This window comes from Mesoplodon densirostris, chromosome 15 (genome assembly GCF_025265405.1).
Source record: "Mesoplodon densirostris isolate mMesDen1 chromosome 15, mMesDen1 primary haplotype, whole genome shotgun sequence".
Classification (NCBI taxonomy): domain Eukaryota; kingdom Metazoa; phylum Chordata; class Mammalia; order Artiodactyla; family Ziphiidae; genus Mesoplodon; species Mesoplodon densirostris.
Genome location: NC_082675.1, coordinates 49,073,277 through 49,095,679, shown reverse-complemented (window position 1 = coordinate 49,095,679; position 22,403 = coordinate 49,073,277). Strand labels below are relative to the sequence as shown.

Below are 22,403 nucleotides of genomic sequence, written 5' to 3'. Positions count from 1 at the left end.
TGTAATAAGAAGAAAAACCCAAGGCTATTCTGAATTTTAAACAGCCAAGCTGGAGCCAAGGTAGGGATAAGGAATGCTAGTCAATATTGAGCCCATTTCTATGGTCTCAATGATTTTTTACTGAATATGTATTTCCTGCTCAGAAATTTGAACAATATTTCCTGGTACAACATTTTCTTAAATACTGAAATGCAACACCATGTGCCTGTAAGTGATAAAAAACTATGCCTATCATTTCAATGATTGTTTTAAGTGTATTAAAAATACACACTTTTTTTTTTTTGCTTTACCTCTGAAAAACAAGCATTATTTTTTTATCCCAAATAACATTTCTAGGGCCAAATAAGCAAAACTTGGGAAGCCTTTTTTAATATGACGCCAGTCACAGTAGTAAAGCCCGCAGGCTAGTAAACAAACTCAGGAGTATCAGAGTTCAGCTATGAGAAGGGGCAACTTGATAGCATTTACTAGATCCGTAGCCATTTTAGGCTACCTTGAGGATTCTAATTCACTTTCTAGAAAGCAGGATTTATTTGACTGTGGACCCTGGGGATACCCTCCGAGCAGATCAGAATGTGGATGGAGGGGAAAAAACCAATGTTGACTCAACTGAGATGTCTGAGATAGTTTGGGCTGGCTCCAAACAAGAGAACTCTAGCACCTGTTATGTCCACAAGGCAGGTAGTAGTATAGTGATTCCCAGTTCCTCACTCCAGGGCACGCCTTCTGCAAATAAAGAGGCTAGCTGCTCATGGTCTGTGTGTTTGTTTGCTTTGGTTAGATACCCATATTTCTGCAACTACGTGCCCTTGGGCCCCTCACACATGCTGCGTGTTTCCTCCTCCCAATCCCCTGAAAAATGTGCAATTATTTTTGGACCACACTAGCTGGGGTAAGACCATGACAAGGGGGAGGCTGAGGACTGGGGCACATATACCCTATTGGAGGTGGTAGTAATGACTCAAGAGAAGCAATACAACTGGATTTGTAGGTGAGTTTTCCTGTTTTAAACAATGTGCCAGACAAAACAGAGGTCTCTGAGCCAAATTCAGCCTGAGGGCATCAATTTTGGATACCTGCTAATAAACACCTTTCCCAAAGTTCCTCACCTCCCCCCAAAAATGAGTCTGACCACTGCCCAAGAGAGGTATTAAAAGCTCCGTCTTCTACTGTGCTGACTTGCAGCAGAACAGGGGCTGATGCAGAGCCGTCTTAACGACTGTGCGGTATGAGGCTGTAGAATCAGAGAACTAACTAGCTGAGTAATGCTGAGTAAATTACTAGGGTAAATGTCTCTGTAAAACAGAGACAGCAATGTTGGTAAGGCTTTTTAAATAGGAACTCTACAGAGCTATGTTTCATATAGGCTTTTGGGGGATGGTCGATGGCCACCTGGCCTCCTCTCAGTAAGTCCTTTGAGGCTGTGTCTAGCACCCTGCTTCACAACAGGGTACTCCTGTATCCCATTATCCTTAATTCTGAGCTGTAGCTAACATTCCAAGAGAACAAGAAAACTTCCTATTTTATGCTACAAATATAACAGAGGTTAAATGCAATTTACCTTGTAATTATCTAAGTTTGGGTACCCCAGCCTGGAAAATATACATCCATGTAATAGCTTAAGAAAATACAATTAGGAAGGCCACTTTTTTTTTATTATTATTATTTTTTTTTTTTTTTCTGTACACGGGCCTCTCACTGCTGTGGCCTCTCCCGTTGCGGAGCACAGGCTCCGGACACACAGGCTCCGCGGCCATGGCTCGCGGGCCCAGCCGCTCCGCGGCATGTGGGATCTTCCGGGATCGGGGCACGAACCCGTGTCCCCTGCATCGGCAGGCGGACTCTCAACCACTGCGCCACCAGGGAAGCCCAGGAAGGCCACTTTTGATGGTCATGGAAGATTTGCTCTGCACAAAGATACCCTGAAAGGGGAGATTTCTTTGTTGTTGTGACAACTTGGGGATGGGATGACTTTCTCTATTCTACACCAAAGGTTTTAATTAGCTAGTGGTGGCCCTGTTGATCAATCTATAGCATGGTTTTATTTTGACACTAATATTATACAATAAGTCTTACTATATTAGCCTAGATTCATTTTAGGAAGATGATATCAATGAAGTACCTCCAACTACTCAACCCTTAGGGATACAATGGAATGCTAACGGAATATCTTACTGAACAACTTTAAATCCTAATTTCAATTCTAGAAAGAAGCAATACCGAAACCTAAATAAACAAGCAGATGGCAAGTGTAAATGCAGTCTACTAAAAGGCTTGTCTTTCAAACTGCCCAGACATATAATGTCCTCATGCCCAAACTACACAGAGTACATTGGACTTGCCAAGTTTAGTACTTCCAGGTATCATTCAATATGAAGGAAATTTACAGGCTTGTACTTGGAAATAAACTTACTTATTTAAGGAAACCAACATAACAGAGCTAAACCAGTCTAGGAAAGTAAAGATCATATCACACAATTACAATTCTGGCTTCAAGTGAAAATCAAAAGATGCTGAGTGAGCATGCTTTCCTCTAGAGAGGTATCAGAACATTCTCTTGTAAAAAGAGACAGAAAACCTTTAGATAAACATTTTATTTTTTAAACAGAAAGCGTGGGATAACTCTAAAAACCTGGAAGAATTCTCATTTCCACCCCAATGAAAAATAAAGTAAAATCTAAAGCCAGAGGCCTTCATGTTAACTTGGAATTTGCATAAACAAGTAATACCTTCTTTGTTTTCATAGAGAAAGAATACCAACAATGTAACTTAAGAATGCACTGGATGCGGTAAGCCCTTCACTGAGAAATCGGAAAATAGCACATGCCGTGAATGCTAAAATAATGAGAAATACACACATATGAAACAGCTGGCTGTGTCAGGCACCAACAATGTGCATTGTTGCTAGAATGCTAAATGTCAACACCCACGTCCAGAAACTGCTATCATGCAACATAACCTTTGGAATTTCACAGTACTGGTCAAACATATAAAGCGAAAGCAAAATACCAGGAATATGTCTGTTTTGCGATATGAAGAAGGAAAAGGATCTCCAACTTTATGAATAAACTCTACCACCCTAAATAAATAATGCAGGAAGTCAAAGAAACCAACAGGAACAACACAGAAAGGTTCTGCTCTCCATCATGTTACCTCCCATCATAACAGACCTCAACCCATCCTTTTTTAACCTTGTATTTGATTCTGCTGTTTAGAAACTTCCCAAATTTAATCTTTCTTAATTATGCTTCCTTGAAATTCAAAATCTAATCATTTCACACCTTTTAGGATCATTAAAGCTAAAATACCAAGGCAGAAAGAAGACAGGGAACAAGGTAATAATCAGCAATCTGTTATTCTCCAGGGGCTTCTGAATATGCTTATCGTGAAGATCCTATTCAGAAATATAACTACTGAAATAACAACATGCTATTCATGCAATTACACCCAACATATGATATTAACTAATGTTTTGATGATTAGAAAGTTAAAAGGACCCAAATATTAGGAGCAATGAAAGTACTCTACATCAATAGCCAAGGGGCATTATCGCCTCCATATTGTCCAGCCTGTAATTACACTGCAATCAACAGCAGTGCAAAGTTAAAGCACCCACTCTCTGCAGCATCATGCTTTGGGTGGGGGTGAGGGCTTCAGAGCTGGGAAATTATGTCTGGTTTATTTTGCATGAGGTTTGTTTTAAATTATTTTTCTTCACTATACTTATGCATATAAAGCTACTAGGTTTTGTTTTTGGTTTTTTTTTCACCTACTTCTTTCTAAGAATCTATGCTGGACAAGCTATAGTTGAATTACTAAAACCCCACTGACTCAGAATATACTTCTAGTAAAATGGTAAAAGCTAACACACCCAAGTACCTCCCTTTAATATGTGCCGATACTGAACATAAGCAGTCTGTGTCAGGAAATAATATTCTTAATGACTATGTTTCCCTTGCATTATACAAATACTCAAGAATGTAGATTTCCTTGGATAATGTCAAAAATCCATCTATCCTATTATATAGCATATGCTAAAAGGAACTACTAGTTAAGAAGGCAGAACCTGAAACTGTGATTCTGGGTTCAAATGTCATCTCCAAGATATACTCACTGGACAATCTTGTGTAAGTTCCTCTGGGTGGTAGCTTCCTCATTTGAAAAATATTTTAAAGGATTATTTTAAAGGATTTGTATGAGGATTAAACAGCATAGGGCCTATTAATGCAGAGAATAATGTCTAGAATTCATAAAAATAAATGACAGCTAATGTAATTATTATTAGGTTATTTGGCTGGCCCTACATTGGTGAGATTATGATTTGTTCCTGTATGTGTACACACAAAACATATTCACAACCATGGAAAATATATATATATGGATATATAATGGCACATACACTTACAAAGAATTCTACATGGTCACAGCCATTCAACTATCAAAAAGAAAGCTGCAGATTTGCTGAGGCTGCTACAATTTAAAATGCCGCATGTTCAGTCAATTTTTGAAATGCTGTCTGAAGAAACTCAGCAATTATAGGGAATCTGGGCAAAATTCTGCAAGAACAGCTTTTCTTCTAAATGTATTCCCAGTATGAATTTGATTATTAATCAAACATTAGCATATCTGCTCTATATTGTGCCATATTGTATGGGTAACTAATTTGTTACTTGGTTATACAACAAGAAGTTTTAAGACATTAATAAATAGCTCTTTGAGGACACTGAGAAGCTTACAGGGCAGGGTTTTTAAAACAAGGCTTAGACCCTAATCAAGCAAGTGGCACTTTCCACGAACATGTGCTCTACAACAAAACAAAATAAACAAACAAAAATCCCCACTAACTCAAAGCTGTGTAATGTTTCAGTAGTTGTAAAAAAAAAAAAAAAAGTTCAAAGGATATGAAACCAAAATGAAGAAAGTAAAAAATAATGAGGCATAGCAATACAGAGATGTGAATGTTAATCTGTACACTCACATGGAGGAAGATTTCACAGTGTATACACATTTTCTAAATCACTGCTTTTCAGAAGTATGAGTTTCATTTATGATTGCATCTGTGTTTCTTAAATGCTCCAGTTACCAGTATCCAGTTTTGTATCTTTCGTTCCATCCTGGTTAGTGTTTTAGTACCTGCATCCTATTTGCCACCTGAATCAGCCTTTTTCCAGGCTTCCCTACCATCATACATTCTTTATTTCACCAATTAAAAAGGGATCTCAACACTGAATTCAGTTTTATTCTTTGGCATCTATAACATTTCTCAAGAGCAATGATACAAATGGCAAGCTCAGTAAAGAGTATTTGACCTCTGCAGGATGAAACACTGTTACTACCCTAAATATAATACCAATAAAAGGAAATACTGCAATTTCAGTAGTTAACACAGAATTTAAAAGTAACAGAATTCACTACAAAAATGTTAAGTTTCTTTCCTAAGTTTCCTTGTTTGTAATAGAGGAGTAGGTGGAGACTTTCTAAGTCTAGGGGATTGGATTGAATATTAAGTAGCTTTACAGGCTGGTGGGACTTTAAAAACATTTTAAACTTTATTTAAATACACGGCTTCTCCTTCTTGCTATAAATATATCAGTTAGAATGACACCTCTATTCCTAGACTTGGTAAGGGTCAGCAAGGGGTGAAGTGGAGGTGGCTGTCTCAGCAGGATGAAAATAAAAAATGAAGAAAGCAGTTAAACAAGGGAAAACCATGAATTCAGGACTAAATATGTAAGCTTTATATTTATTGACCTTATTACTATTACAATCATGCAATGTTCCCCTCTAACCATAGCATCTCTTTCTTTTCTTCTGGGCACATTCAGCATTTCTGGGCTGGGTAGCAGAAGCTAACATTTATTGAGTGATTATTATGGCCCACTCATTCTACCACATGCTTTCAGTGTATCACCTCACTTAATTCTTGGATCATTCCCATGTGAAGGGTACTTTTATTTTCTACATCTTCTAGAGAAGGAGTTTAAGATTCAGAGGAGAGAAGTAGCTTACCCAGAGTCACACAGTAGCAAGGGTTGTAAGCAGCTTATGTCTGAGCCCAGAGCCCAACATTATAACCACACTTCCCAGCACTGTCTCTGGACAAGGACACACAACTCAAGACTGCTTACGTAATGTTGGGATGATACTGCAAAGTTGACCTCTATTCAGCACCAAACGCACTAATGGATAAGCCTACATACAAGCAAGGCACGATTGCTATTTTTCTTATTTATAACAATGCATTTCAGTAATAAGAAAGACATTACATTTATTTTGACGTCGACTATCAGATAAACACAAGACCATAAAGGGAGACATTATTTTTAAAATATGCAACGCATGTATGAACCCAATATACTTGCTATAAAACACACACACACAAAATCTTAGTTCTATATGATTCCAAACACATTTTCCCTCTTCTATTTTACATCAAAGGTCTCAGCCAAACCTCTCCTAGTTTTTAGCATAGATTCAAATCAGCATATTGAATATTAAGGGATTAGTTGAATCTAGGACATCTCTGTTGCTTTCTGATTACTATGTTCTTATTTATTTTACTTTCTATGCATTACTTCCATTACCTTAAGTAGGTAGAACTGAGGGACAAAGAAGAAATGCCAGCAACCTTACCTGCTTGAGAGCCTTTTTGGTGTGTTGCTGAAAGGAAGACACTAACTTGCTCTGCACTGCTGTGTTAGGAAGGCTTGAATCTCGAGTGGAAGATGCCTCATCAGTTACCTGCTTCGCACAAACTAGAAACAGAGACAATGATATTACTAATTTGAATTCCTTTTTTTATAGCCACTGTAATTACCTCACTTGGAGCTTTTCTCCAATTGAAAATGGATACGTAAAATAAGGCAAAATAGCACAGTAAAAAGAAGAGTACCTCGATTTAAAAGACGGGATCATTTAATAATTGTGTGGCCACGGTTACACTGAACCTCTCTAAGCCTCGGTTTCCTTACCCATTAATTGATGAAAATTTCTATGTTTTGGGCTATTGTATAGACATAAAAAAGAACACAATATCTGTCTCAAGAGTTGGGAGTCAGTAGGTACTTCCTGGAGCTGAGTAGGGAGGCTGGGCAATGCACAGCATTCTGAAGAAAGAATCTACATTGATGAAATTGTCTTCAATCTACCAACCTCAGAGGTACTATGATTCTTTTATTTAATAGCCCTCCTTCTATAGAATCTATGGTCTACTGGGGTGTGTGTATCCTCTTCTATGGGTCAAGGCAAACAGCATGGAGAAGGAAAAATGAAATCTGAGATGCTGGGTGTCAACTGAAGAGAATTACTTTCAAGAAAATCATGTCCTCTGCAGATTACAATATAATCTGCTCATTTTTTTTTTTTTTTTTTTTTTTTACCAGAGTCAAGCTTTCCGGGCACCTAGTCTATAGAAGTCAAGCCCACCATCACTTTCTGCTCTATGACACCTGTGCTGGAGCTCCAACGCTTCTTTCTGGCCTCCTCAGACATTCCGCCTGGGAGACCAGATTTCACACTTTGGCAGCAGTGTAGATACAGGCCTTCTCTGTGTACTTGATGGGAGAAGGAGTTTATTTGGAAAATCAAAGTGAGGAAGCACTATGATTAGTGGCAGAATGAAGGCATATGTCAAATACAGGAGGCAAGGGGAAGCTAGATGGAAGAAAACAGCTTGAGAACATATTGTAAAATCTCAAAATAAGACTTCTTAAGGGCACCAGGGTTTACGCTAATCCAAGAAAATTTTCCAAGGAACAGTAACTTGGGAGGATTCTGACCTGAGTTTTAAAGGAAGATGGAGGAGTTAAAAATGATTCTAGTCAAAAATGGAGGCATATGTAATCCCACTACTGGGCATATACCCTGAGAAAACCATAATTCAAAAAGAGTCATGTACCACAATGTTCATTGCAGCTCTATTTACAATAGCCAGGACATGGAAGCAACCTAAGTGTCCATCAACAGATGAGTGGATAAAGAAGATGTGGCACATATATGCAATGGAATATTACTCAGCCATAAAAGGAAACGAATTGAGTTATTTGTAGTGAGGTGGATGGACCTAGAGTCTGTCATACAGAGTAAAGTAAGTCAGAAAGAGAAAAACAAATACAGTATGTTAATACATACATATATATATATATATATATATATATATATATATATATATGGAATCTAAAAAAAAAATGGTTCTGATGAACCTAGGGGCAGGACAGGAATAAAGATGCAGATGTAGAGAATGGATTTGAGGACATGGGGATTGGGAAGGGTAAGCTGGGACGAAGTGAGAGAGTGGCATGGGAATATATACACTACCAAATGTAAAACAGATAGCTAGTGGGAAGCAGCTGCATAGCACAGGGAGATCAGCTCCGTGCTTTGTGACCACCTAGAGGGCTGGGATAGGGAGGGTGGGAGGGAGACGTAAGAGGGAGGGGTTATGGGGGTATATGTATGCATATATCTGATTCACTTTGTTATACAGCAGAAACTGATACAACATTGTAAAGCAATTATACTCCAATAAAGATGCTAAAAAGAAAAAAGATCTATACACCTCCCACCAAATACTTTAGCTTCCATGTTACTAACTATAGTTCAATGCTTATTTAAAATATTTTATTTTGATATGAAACATAAATACAATAAAATGTACAAATCATAAGTTAAAAAAAATGGAGGCATATGCACGTGTTAGTGTCGAGAGCACTGCTTTAGACGGACTCAAGCTCATGTTGCCTAGAAATGAACATGTGGTCCATGAAAGAGCATACTTGGAAAAAAGAGTTAAGTTTTGTTTTAGTAACAGAAAGTAATCAGGAAGCCAAAACGAACACGTTTTGGAAGATAAAATAATTGTTAGTTATTAATGCCAGGTGCTGGACATATGGGATCTCATTTCATCCTCACAGCTTCCTTGAGAGATGGAAAAGTATCATCTCCACATTGAAGAGAGAAAACTAGAGCTCAGAAAGGGTCAATAACTTGCCCATGGTCACACAGCCAAGTGAAACAGCAGAGCTGGGGTCCAAGGCCAGGTCCATAATCTTCCGCTTAGAATATTTGGCTTCAAGGCCAAGAACTGATACAAAAAATTTAATGTCTAAAGAAGTTTAATTTACATGCGTCATGTTGGAGGACCTGAAACAGGAAGTTAATGAGGGTACAGGGAACAAGACGTTGAGCTCTGACAAGAAAAAACTGAGAGCGATTGGCCCAGGAAACACTAAGGTTGAAGCTGCAAAAGGATTTGCCCAGGGATACAGGGAGAGAAGTCCCTGAGTTTAAGACCAGGTAACTTTTTTCTATTCAATACAATATGACATTTTTTGCTTAAAACAGTCTAAATGTTCTAGTAAAGAAACATTTTATAACACTGCTTGCATAAACTATGGCTTCTAGGCTTCTCTCTTTGGAATCATCACTAATTTGTAACACTTTGCCGAAGCTTACTTATCAAGAAAGATTAGAAATAATCATAGGTTTATATTCTAAAGATAAATTTATTTTTGTACTGATTACATAGATGGCCTTTTCAATGTTCTGGAGTCGATACGAAGTGTGACAAACTGGGGAGGTGAGAGGAAGGTGGCAGATAGGATATACGATCTCAAATGAACAGACCTAAATAGATTGAATGTAAGCCCAGCCAGAAGTAAAGTGTGCATTAGCAAATACATTTCATTACTTTCACATTCTTAAATTAGTATTGCCACCTAGAAAAATACAAACTTAATGGTAGTTAAAAAGGATAACCAAATACAGTACATGGGTTTCAGGAAATTTGTGGAAAACAGGAGAATGCTTCTGCTTACTGGACATAGAAACAAATTTACTAATTTTCTTAGGAAATGATTTTCTTCATAAGTGTAAGTGTTTCAAAGGTAAACTTCAATGCAGCAGGATCAAAAAAACAACAAATAATGAATCAGCATAGATGTAATCAAAGCTTTATGTCTTATATTTTGTGACTGCTACAATAAGCAGTATACAATCAGCTGTCACTTCCTGAGGATAATAGATATCTAAGTTACGACTTGCTCTATTTGTTCCTGACCTAGGAAACCACAGGGTATTGTGATACCTATTTCAGTATACACTGAATGGTTGTTTAAATTCACTACTGCACTGTGTTAAGAGTGATTCACATATATTTACATATAGTGTTTCCAAAAGAAAGATTCTGTTCAACTTTACCAGAATTTCATTTGGAGGGCAGGACAATAAAACTGAAACAAGCATCAAGGAACACTGTGAAGTTTTTTCTTGAGGTGATTCAATTTCCTTTACCTCAACTCTGTTTTACTCTATCTTACATTCACATTCCAGCCTAGACCCAAGTGAAGCATCATGAGAATTCCTTTACTACAGAGTCATTTTCCTACCCGATACCCGATGCCTCTTTCTGAAGTAGGTCCTATTTCTCTGGGTCAAACCATTGTCCCTAATTATTTATTTCTGATAAAATAATTATAGAACTTTAAAGAAAGTAAATGTAATAGAAAATAAAATGTATGAATGTTCCTTTGGATCTAAAACTTATTTTAAAGGGAAAAAATTCAAGAATAAAAATGATTAGGACACAATGTAATGCATCCATAGGCCCCAAACAGTGTGCCTGCATATGTGTGTGTGTGTGTGTGTGTGTGTGTGCACGTCCATTGACAATATAGACCCCAAACATGAGCATCGAAGTGACTTTATTCATTCTTCTGCCATGTATCTGATGAGGGTGGCTGATTCTCAAAACTGCCATAGTTAGAGAGGTAGTTGAACATATTCTTGCATATTCATATTCTGACGAAACACACAGTTTTTACTTTATCTTTGCAGCTTTCTTAACAGATGTGATAAATAAATAATACAGGGCTTATTTTAAACAGTTGCCTGAATATTTATCTAAGGGGCTGAGTTTGGCCTCTAATATATAAGCCAAAGAAAAATTAATGTTCGAGAAAGGACCAGGGGAAATCCCCTGTATGTAAAATTACAACAGGAGCCAGGAGAGTGAAGAATTAGGACAGATGTTTTATCCGATAAATATCTAACACTGACATGAAGCTTAGAAAGTGATATCTTCTTGGCATTCAGGGCAGAATAGAAGCTTTTTTTCTTTTTTTTCCTAACTGTACACTGGCACCATCACAAAACGCATGCCAGGATTTTATACCTGGAAACCCCACAAGACTGCCTGCCCTTTTCATAGCTGGACAAGCCGAAGACGAGAAAACATGTGCTAAAAGGTATAGAAATATTATTTCTGTCTACGTTTTTGCTTGCCTGCCCAAACCAGGCAAGCCAAAGGCATAGTTAAAAGCTAATCTGCTAGTTTTTAATTCAAAGAGTTAATGGGATTTTCAGTAGCTGTTGCTCATCTACCTCTACCCTCATTCACCCTCAGATTCCCAAACCCCTCCTCCAAAATATTCTACTTAGAAGGCTGGGACCAAAGGGAGACGGAGGATTACAGGTAATCATGAGACAGCCTAGAAGGCTAGAGAAACTGCTGACTGTGTTCCAAGAAGACTGGATTTCAGCCTCTTTTCTTAGAGTCCCAAGTTGTCCCGCTCTCCCTTCTTTTTCATTCACCATTCAACTTGACAATGTGACTGAACTGGAAAATATGGCTTAGAGCTCATATTTTTTAAGTTGAGTGCTAGAGAGGGTATGGATGACATTCCCCCCAATCTAAGTACTAATCCACTGACAGGTATACAAGAGGGATCTTACCTTTAGCCCAAGGCACAAAGAAGGGAGAAAGCAGAATGCAATCTTGACTCTGTCTTTATTTCTAGTCTCACATCTGGTTGCCTTCCCAACTGCCACCCTCTCTGATCCAGTCAGTCGAGACCTTGTGCCATTTCCTGAACACAGATACTTGCTGTATGTCTCACTTGCTCTGACCGTCCCTCTTCCACCTTTCTGCCTAGCAAACTCGACAGACCAAACTCAAACAGCTTCCCCAAAGCTTTCCTGACTATCCCAGTCTCCGAGGTAGACTTAATCCTCCCCACCCTTTCCTTGGAACTTAGTGTAAGAATCCATGACAGTCCCTGCCATACTGGTGCTTGCATCTGCCTTGCCACCCACAGGCCCAGAAACTCAGGGACTTACTTCTGTGCAAAGACAGGCACAGAGCCATTGGTCTCTATATGTTTATTAAACTAAACTGTCCAATCTGATTTTCATTAAATCTATCTAAAGTATCTGTTTCTGAAGTTAACTTTCAATTACCGTTTTTAACAAAAATTCATGAACGGGGAGGTCAGCAATGCATAGTTTTTTACTGTGCTAAAGTATACATAAAATACGAATTTTTAAAATTTGAAAACAGAAACTTCATTAAAATTTTTTAAATTATCCTACAGTCAATTAGGGAAAGTACGAAAACCAAACTACAGAACATCCTATGCAAGTCAGTTGGGAAGTCGTATGACCTGCCACCAAACATGGATACGTTTCCTTCTGCCATCCTTACTCGTTGCCTTATTTTAAGAGTCTGGAGGTTTTGCATGGTGAAATAAGGATCATTTAAAAGTCAAAATTAGAAATCACAAGGCTTACTTGAAATGGCAGGAGCTGGGTGGGGGCAGAACCACAAAAGCCCAGGATCTGGGTACAAGAGAGTCACTGCAACAAAGATATTAATCTTTATATGTCGATTAAACTACACACTAAGTGACTGGCTATCCAAGGTAACCGGGGTTCAAAGGGCTAATGAAGGCAGGGAGAAGAGCATCCTTTGACCAACTTCACTTCTATCAGTTCTTCCTCTGACCACTTCCTTTCGATTTTCTGAACAATCAAACTAGATGCACTCAAATCAAAAAACAGTTTTCTATCAAAATGATCTTGACATACACTATAGGCTTAATAGAGTTTTTATAAATAAAATTGAAATCGAAGAGCACACAGTATATTAGGGATAATACCGTGGCACACTGTGAGAATTCAATCACATTTTAAAAGAGGGCTGGGTCTTAGAGGGGGCTTAATTGTTTATTTATTAATCATTCATTCAATTGTAGAACTTTTATTGAGCACCTTCATGCCAAGGACTGTATAAAATGCATAGGAAAACACTGATTAAGACCTAAGACCTGACTTTGAGACCACAGGTTTCTTAAAAATACTTTTTTTTTCAAAAAACAATGGTATAGAACTATTAATTCTGCCTGAGAAAAACCAAGTCTACAAAGACCTGGTGGTGACAACTAAAATTTGTTTTAAAAAATCAATAAGCAGGAAATTCAAAAGTATCCCAAGATTGGCAAATAATCAAAAAAGGTTATGTTTGTATTGTAATATGTCTTATGTATCATACTTACATTTGAAATTGTGCATATCAGATATTGTGGATATACACAGCAACGAAATACATGCCCAAAACTGTTAAAGGTAACTTAATGACAACCAGACAAACCCATTTGACCCCAACTAAATATTTCCAGGACTCAATTTCTTTCAGAGAAAAGACAATTCCTTAATCCTTTCTGGATCCAGACTAAGGAGAACCACTTCTCTCAAAAGCAGTCCTTATTCCAAGATAGGTTTAGGTAAATAGATTTAAACAATTTTCCTTACTGCATTAAAACAAAACATTCAAAGGATATGAGAGGCAAGCATTTAAATAGAGAAACAATAGCAATAAAATAATGGAAACAGCAATTTTCCCTGAAGACTTTCAAGGGAGACAGTGTTTAAACATTTTAAGTATTGATATTAGATAATATTTCAACATTCTCTATGAATAAAATATATCTAATATAACTAAAAATATTACTATACTTTACAGCCTGCTTCACTAGGCCAATGAAGTCCTCTTCTTACTCAGAAGAGGCCTACAGAAAAGGGAGCAAAATAAACCAGGAGGAATAAAGAATCAGATGATAATTATACCAGCCATGTGTATCAGTAAGAATGCGCTCCATAAGATGTAATCATGCCGGACACCTTAAAGATTTGGGTGGCTGATATCATATGCTACAAATGATGCTCATCTGATATCCCGGAACTAGATGTATCACGATTTAATTGCAATGTCCACAAATGGTTCACAAACACTTTGGTTTGCACCAGACAGCACACTGAATCTCTACAGGTGACTAGGAGGAACTGAAGGTATAGGAATCTCTCTTAACAAGCACTCAATTTATCATCAGGGCAATTTAGTTATACTAGTACCTCTGGATATCCATAAAAATATTCCTTTAAACTCAGACAAGAGAAACTCAAACTAGAGATGAAAATATTTAATAGGAAAAGCATATATGATAGGTACCAGCCTCTAACCACCTAATTGCTCCTACCAGAGAACGAACACAGATTCCTCTCAGAATTATGGAGAATAATAACACAGTAAGCTGCTGTGAGGGGGGAAACATTAGAAGCTATTATCTTGTATCGCACAACACCTGTGATCTTCTACACTGCAGCAAGTTCCTGAAACATCTACACAGAAATACAGGAACCCACCTAGAAAATGAGAAATAGAAAAAAGCATGCAGGAAGAATATCATTAAAAGGTTGGTACAGGTCAAGGATAAGTGCTTCATTCATGGGCACTACTACTTCATTCTTCAACATATAAAAGAGAACTCCAGTGTACAAGAAAGGGAGAAGAAACCATTCTCCCTAATTGGTTATTTCTGATAAAATAATTATAGAACTTTAAAGAAAGTAAATGTAATAGAAAATAAAATGTATGAATGTTCCTTTGGATCTAAAACTTATTTTAAAGGGAAAAAATTCAAGAATAAAAATGATTAGGACACCATGTAATGTATCCATATGCCCCAAACAGTTAGGGTTAGGGTTAGAGTTAGATAAACACATGGTTAGCTGTTTGAGAAATGGTTACACACTGTCACTTTAGAGAAAACGAAAGAATGGATTATCTGGCATCATGGAAAAAAGTACTTCATTTTAAGAGCATGGATGCTTTTGTTCCTCTATACCAATCACAAACTATATCAATCAAAAAGAAATCTGGCTTGTCAGGATAGGTAATTGGGGGAGTACCTTTAATTTTGGTTTTATTTGAGAGGGAGTTTGCTTTTATCATGAGACCATACTCTATTTCCAGTCTTTATATTATGAAATATTTCCCTCCTAGCACAAGAAAAGAGGGGGAAAGTACATTTAAATGGGTCACTTTATCTGCACTTAAAAAGAAAACTTTTTTTTCTTTCATGACTCTGGGCTGTTAAAATTGACCAAAATCCACTTACACAAGAATAAAGTTCATAGTTCATGGAGAAATATGTAAGAACAAGAGGTCCCTAATGGGTAAAAGAAATGGAAAATAGTATCTATAAGTAATGTTTGAAAGGGCTGGGACAAGTTATTTGGAGAAGTTAAGATGAAGGGGGTGATATCTAGATGATGCCCAGCTGTTCTCCATCATCAGAGGGAAATACAAGCGAAAATTGGTTTAATTAAAAGCTCAAGAGATTTCAGCATAAGGAAAAATTTCTTGACTATAAAAGTTATCAAAAACACAGAGAGACAAATATAAATGAGTCTGTGAGATTCCCATCCCTCTGGGCATTTACTATTAGAATGATGTCTACTTTAATTGACTGGCTTAAGTAAAATGCTGGCATGAGAGAGGATCCAGGCCTGCATGAACTTCTGAAGTCCCTCATACTTCTGAACTGGGAAAGCTGTGGGCTGGAATGAAAGAAAGGAGAATGAGAAAGAGTGGGCAGAGGAAGTTTTATATCCTGCCAATGATCATTTCTGACTGTGAAGAGTATTCTTTTTCCTCTGTATTTTCTTCCATGTGTAACTTAAACAACATTTTCACATACTTAAGTTTCCCTGGCCCACCAATGTAGAACAGGTGTCTGTACGAGCCAACAAAGCTGTTAACGAAAATTCAGACGTTGGATAAAAGACAAAGTAGCCTAACCTAAGAAAATCAGGGGGCCTGACGCAGTCACTGAAACAATTCCCTTCCCTCCTACAAGATTCTCAGGAATGGCTGTCAGGTGGAAATGGATGGTGAACACAAAGAAGGCTCATGTGTCATCTGATGTAAAATCACACAGGAGCAGTCGCAGACAAGCTCCTGAAAAGCCTCCAGCAAGACCAGACATATAACACTGAGAGCAGAGACACACCAAATAGTTGGGCGACATTTTCGAAAGTTAGTTGAACACTCCCTTCACAGCTCCAGGGTCCCCTCATTTTCCTTTCTCTCCCCTAGTATAAAACTGCCACTGATAAACTGTCAGTGTGACTACTCCTTGAGGGCACCAAAACCTTTATTAGTACCCTTCTCACTTCCTCCAGGAAGCTCCTCATCTGTGTGTAATTGATGTCTCAAAAGAGATCCTATGCACACACTTCAGGCCATCTTAAAGCACTTTTCACTTTTGAAAAAAGACCCCTCTGTGGCCTCTGAGCCAATGCAAACAAAGAGTGAGCAGAATAATGTTTCATTAAGTTAACACGACTCCTGCCAAGAATCATACAATCAGAAACCTGCTTATAAAACTGGCCATAAGGAATAATGAAAAGGACCACAGAAAATTCTTCAAATGTTGGAATCATTATTCACCCTGGGATCTGAGGACTAAAACATAGGATATGTGTTCTCTATAATCTTTTTCCCTAAATAGAGACTTTGAAAATACTAATTCTCCAGCTAGAGTGCTGCTTCCTCCCTGAAAGCCATTAGGGTTAATAACAAGCAGAACCTTTTTTGATCTCTATGGATGAAAATTGTACATTCTCCAGTTTCCTCATTTTAAAAGATTGAATAGGATGGTTGCTTTTGATTTTAAACATGAAATATATCAGGGCCGCAAAAAGAGAAGCTCATTTTTTCCCTGTTAATAACAATTTATAAATAGATGGGGAAGAAAGTGAAGACGATCTACTGAGTGTGTCATTTCTTATAAAATATGTGTGGTTTCTGCAGTCAGCAATGCACTGTAAGTCAACTTAATATGTGTAAGCAAACTCATGATATACCAATGTATTATGTTCAGAAAACAACTCAGACACAAACATAACCATAAATCTCTGACTAAAATAGCCCATAAAATTCTACATATTTTCTTTGGGTGACACAGATCTATACTTATATTGGCATAAATGGTCATGGGTTGTCAACAAAGATATATCAAGTGATTCACCTAAATCACTCTTCGATCTTTAGAGCTAAGCTTGTAAAATGTGAAGAGTTTACTTTCTTGAGTCTCTAATTCTGATTAACTTGAAAAACTGTTTAGGAGTCAAAGAAACATAATGCACAACTATAGTTTTGTGTCTTGTAAATTCTATAATTGATAATGTATCACTTTTCCTGAACTCTAAAAATTTTCAACAAAACGTTAAAACAAGGTATCTTGGCAAAGCACCTCTCATTTAAAAACAAATCTATTTTGCTGGCCAACTGATTGAAAGAAAAGGACAAAAACATTACCGTTATTATCTTAACTCTCCCTAAAGACTCAAATGTTACTACTGGAATCAGGCTGCAAGATTTCTTTCTGGTTATCAGTTTTTGTAAAGTGCTTTCTTTTCAAATACTTCACTGTGTTTCCCCTTTAGTGGTGCAACAAATGTCAACTAATCTTTGTTCATTTGAAATAGCTCTATGCTAGCAGAGGCTTACTCTTTGGACTGCCACAAGCATATCCTACCAATTGACAGTTATTATTCACCTTGATACTTTTCACCCTTTCATCCCAAAGGAGGAATGGGAAAAGGAGAAGGGAATAAAGATTTAAAAAACAGATGGTGGGACCCTCCCCTCCCCTCCTCCTCTCCCCTTGCCCTTTCTCCCATGCCCCTGCAACCCCACACATCCCCACCTTCCCTCTCTAATTATATTTTCAAAGTATATTTGTACAGCTGTACGAAGTGTGGAAATTATATCCATTCTAACTGCTGGTTCAAATACGTATTAGAAGTAGAGTAAGCAAGGAAATCACCTAAACCAGTTCAGGTTCATAGTATTTATTATTGATTCGTAAGAAATCATGTGGTAGCCCACGCCTTCATTTGGATAAGCTCAAGTTTATAGTCAGTACAGAGCTGGACAAATGTTGAAAAACCAAACTGCATCAAAGACTCCTGGCTAAGAGTGTTCCCTACAGTCCCAGGCAGAGTCAGTGGTCAGAGCCTGGCTTTTGGTGTCACTCACATCTACCTGGGCTTGACACTTGGATGAAATATTTAACGTCTAAGTCCATTTCCTCACTGGTCAAAAATAAAATAAAATAAAAATTAAAAATAGAAAAATTAAATAAAATACAATAACAGAGCCTAGGAAGACTGAATATCTCACAGGAATGTTGTCAGGATTAAACAATCTACATGTAAACAGCTCACAAAGCCTAGGCATTGTGAGCACTCAACATATTTTCAATATCTAAGTTTGAAAATGTATCCTAAGGTTAATGGACTATACACATAAGTCTACGGTATACACACGGAGAGGAAATATACTTGTCCTATAAGAAGCAATTGTGGTTTGCAATGAGATGTAAAAGTGGGCAAGTCAAGGAATACTCAGGGAAATAAGCTATTTACTATTCTTTCAGTGATTCCTCAAAGCAATTTCGCTAATACAACTTCAAAGGAGAGGCCAGGCAATCTAGTTTTGGTCACATTAGCTGGAGATGTGGGGGTATGTGTTATTTGGTGAAGTACCTATTCACATTTCAAATTAGGGGAGTTTGCTTATCCCTGCTCTGGTTTAATTACTGGCTAAGTGCTCTCACCCTGTCCCCGACCCCTTCCCAGCCACTAAAACCCTCCCACCCTTTCCTCTGACATTCAGGATTAGTTGTTAGCAAAATCTCTGATTAACCTCTAACTTTTTCCCTGAACACTCCCTTTGCGTCTTGATCTACAAAACCTGGCTCTCTCCCATGGACACTACTTCCCCTGGAACACGCTCAGGTAGCAGCCTGTTTCTTTTCCACGCATCTTGTACCGCTGGGCCTGGAAATGGGACGAGGGGACTCTATTCTCCTTCCCTGCTCCTTAGATGCCTCCAGCATCAACAGACTGCTCCTCCTTGTTAAATATTTACCAACTCCTGGATTACTCCCTTTCATTTTCGGGAGATTTTAGCTCCTAAGTGCCACACCCTTTCAATGCTAGTTCTGTCATAATTGTCTGTTTCAATATCCACACAGACGATTCTCTAATATTTCATGGCAGGGCCACCACCAGCCTTTACAACATCTTTGTGCAAATAGGAAAAGGCAACATTTCCTCCAGGTAGACCCTGCTCCATCCCAGGACACGAAGCTGGGCAGAGGAAGGCCTGCTGAGTTTCAGTCGCTGATGGTCACTTCAGCCAGGTCACTCTGAAGAGGGTACACACACTGCCTAAGCATTCATGACAGCCTTCAACCTACCCTCCCTCTTTCATCTCAGACATGCATCCCATATCACCCTAACCTCGATTTCACACATTCCACTCTTACATCACCTATCCTTCCAACTCATTTCCTCTAGAACACCACATCAAACAATCTGCGGCTTCCCTGGTGGCGCAGTGGTTGAGAGTCCGCCTGCCGATGTGGGGGACGCGGGTTCGTGCCCCGGTCCGGGAAGATCCCACAGGCCGCGGAGCGGCTGGGCCCATGAGCCATGGCTGCTGAGCCTGCACGTCCGGAGCCTGTGCTCCGCAACGGGAGAGGCCACAACAGTGAGAGGCCCGCGTACCACAAAAACAAAACAAAACAAAACAAAAAACAATCTGTCCACCCTAGGGAGATGTCCACCTCCTCCTTCACAGCATCCCACACATACTCGTGTCTTCCCTCACCTCCACAGCCAGCTGAAATTCAATGGAGATGGATTTCAATATTCTATGTCATGTACCCTCAACTGTGTCCCACTCTGGCTTCATCATTCACACCTGGAAAAATCCAAGTTCTGGTCCAATCCAACTCTGTACCCACTCCACACCCGAACAGCGATCATGAACACGACTGGAGAAATATGTACAACTAGGCTGGCTGATCTCATGTTAAGTTCAGGATTAGCCACTTCAGGAGTGTCCTTAATGCTGTTGGACTTGAGACAAACATTTTCTACCTTCCCCTTAGATCTACAAAGCTACTTCCCCATCTTCACCCTTGGCTGAAGAACTTGTTTCCTATTTCAGTGAGAAAAATGGAGCAATAAGAAGCGAACTTCCGTACCAGGCCCCATAACTTCTCTGACACTGTATCTTACCATCTTCTCCCTTGCTCACTCTGGACTCCAACTACACTGGCCTCTTGATGTTTCTGGAACATTCCAGGCACTCTACTGCCTCAAGACCTTTGTAATTGCTCCTTCTTTTACCTAGAACTCTCTCCCATCAAATGCCTGCTCCCTCACTGCCTCGGGTGTTTTCTCAAATACCCCTCTCTCACTCTTATCTCCTTATTTAATTTATTTTGCCCCATATCTCTTGTTGGCACTGAATAAGCTGTAAATTTTACATGTTTAATTTGCTTATTGTCTGTCTCTCTACCAATATAAAATCCATGAGAGGTCTCTTTCTGTTCTTCTTTTTCACTGCTGTAACTATAATGTCAAGAACAGTACTTGGCACATAGCAGAAACTCAATACATAACGTTGATATACGTTAACAGAGAGGTGGTGGAGGAGGGAGAGGGAACACGTAAGTGCTCATACAAGCAGGCAGTACAGCAAAAAGGGTGACCCAATAAGGTTCCCCTTCATCCTACTGAAGGAGAAGGGTGTGCCCCTTCCAGAAATCCAGAAAATGTCATGCATCTCTGCTTTGTTCTCTTTCTAACCACAAGGACCTGCCAAAGTTCACAGCACTGCTACAACAATGGTGGGGGGCTTAGTTGAGTTTTCAAAAGGTATAGGAATAAGGACAGCAAATTCAATGAAAGTTAGCTAAAAAAAGTCTAGAAAGCCGACTTCAGCCATTTTACTAAGACAAGAATCTGTTTCCTACATTAATTCAGCACCTCGGCTGCAGGTCAGATAGCACTGGAGCAGAACCAGTCCCTTGGGGACTATCAGAAAGCACATCAGTTTAAAGGGTAGGAGTGGCCAGTCAGAATACAAAGGGACTCTTATGACCATTAGTAAAATGAATGGCTTTGGGCTATTACTGAAATATGATTTTTCTGCAAGGATCCTTTAAGGTTTCTTTGTTTAAAGATAATTTACTGATTTCTATGAGTCCACCGACAGAGACTTTAATGACACACTCTTCCTCTCAAATCATGATCTGGGTCCACTTGGGGGACCACTGAGTAGGGTTAAAGAAAAGTACAGCAGCTTTTGTGGAACAAAGAATTGCCAAAACTGCAGTACAGAAATTACATACACCAACAGAATCATAATGCAAATGTTTTGAGAAAGATAAAAATGAATCCACATGGACAGAATTCAGAGGTGGAAAATGCCCCCTTAGGATTCTAGAAGGGTTTCTCACTTTTCAAAAGCATTTCAGAAGAATATAACTTATTTGGTCATTGTGTTGCTGTCAGGAATGTTAACATTAAGCTTAATTTATTAAGGACAAACCTAGGAACAAAGCTATTATAAAACTACTTGTGATCATAGAAAAAATCAGCACGATCAGAAATAAAACACTGGCATTCTCAGGCCTCACTGATATAAGAATAAAACCACGACATACCCCAGTAACCCTCTCAGCTTGCAGGAGAAATATACTGATAACACTCAAGAATACTACCCAGGGAAATCCATCCTGCTAAAATACAAAATAAAACAAAAAGCAAAGAGCTGTTTACTTTTCTTAGGTGCTAACCTTTTGAACCAGCATTGTTTGATGATAAATTTAAGAGGTAGTAGCTTAGAAGAAAACTGTATCTGTAATGGTAGGGAACTCAATTAGTAAGTTATTGGAATTCTACATAACCTTTAAGAGAACAGGGTTTGTGTCCTGAAATTTGTCACACTTACCTCCATTTCCTTCCCCATTGGCACTGACCTCCGCCATCTCTGTGCCTTCCAATTCAGACTCACAGCCTAAATCCAATGTTCCATCAGCTGAGCATGATGACTCCTCTTTCTATATTATTTTAAAAATAATGATTTATGGAGATGTATTAGCAACTGAAAACATTCAAAATACTTCCACAGTCCTAAGGAATTATCACAGTTGCTTGTGATTTGGAATTTCAGTACTGATTTACTTTTTAATGTAAAACTACTCCTTGGTGGGGGTGGGGAAGCACATTGCCATAGTTGATTTTTTTGGATAACCTTTAAAATCCATACAAAAAACAAGTTCTTTTTTAACATATGTTGTTTCCATTTTTCTCAATTTTCCTTACTTTAGAAAATGGCTTAATGACTCAGAATTTTAATTATAAATTAAATACCCAAGTAGCTACAAAAATCAACTGAAATAATACAAGTCCTTTGATTAACCTGT

At 38.4% G+C, this 22,403-nt stretch overlaps 1 protein-coding gene across 1 annotated transcript in view; it reads right to left on the bottom strand.

Annotated features, from left to right (window-relative positions):
- Window positions 1–22,403, bottom strand: part of ASXL3 (ASXL transcriptional regulator 3) — a 136,546-nt gene that overhangs the window by 78,632 nt on the left and 35,511 nt on the right. The window contains exons 3-4 of the mRNA XM_060119591.1: window positions 21,929–22,037; window positions 6,634–6,755 (exon numbers count right to left, since the gene is read on the bottom strand). Of these exons, the coding sequence (XP_059975574.1) occupies window positions 6,634–6,755; window positions 21,929–22,037 (231 nt within the window). The remainder of the gene's footprint in view (window positions 1–6,633; window positions 6,756–21,928; window positions 22,038–22,403) is intronic.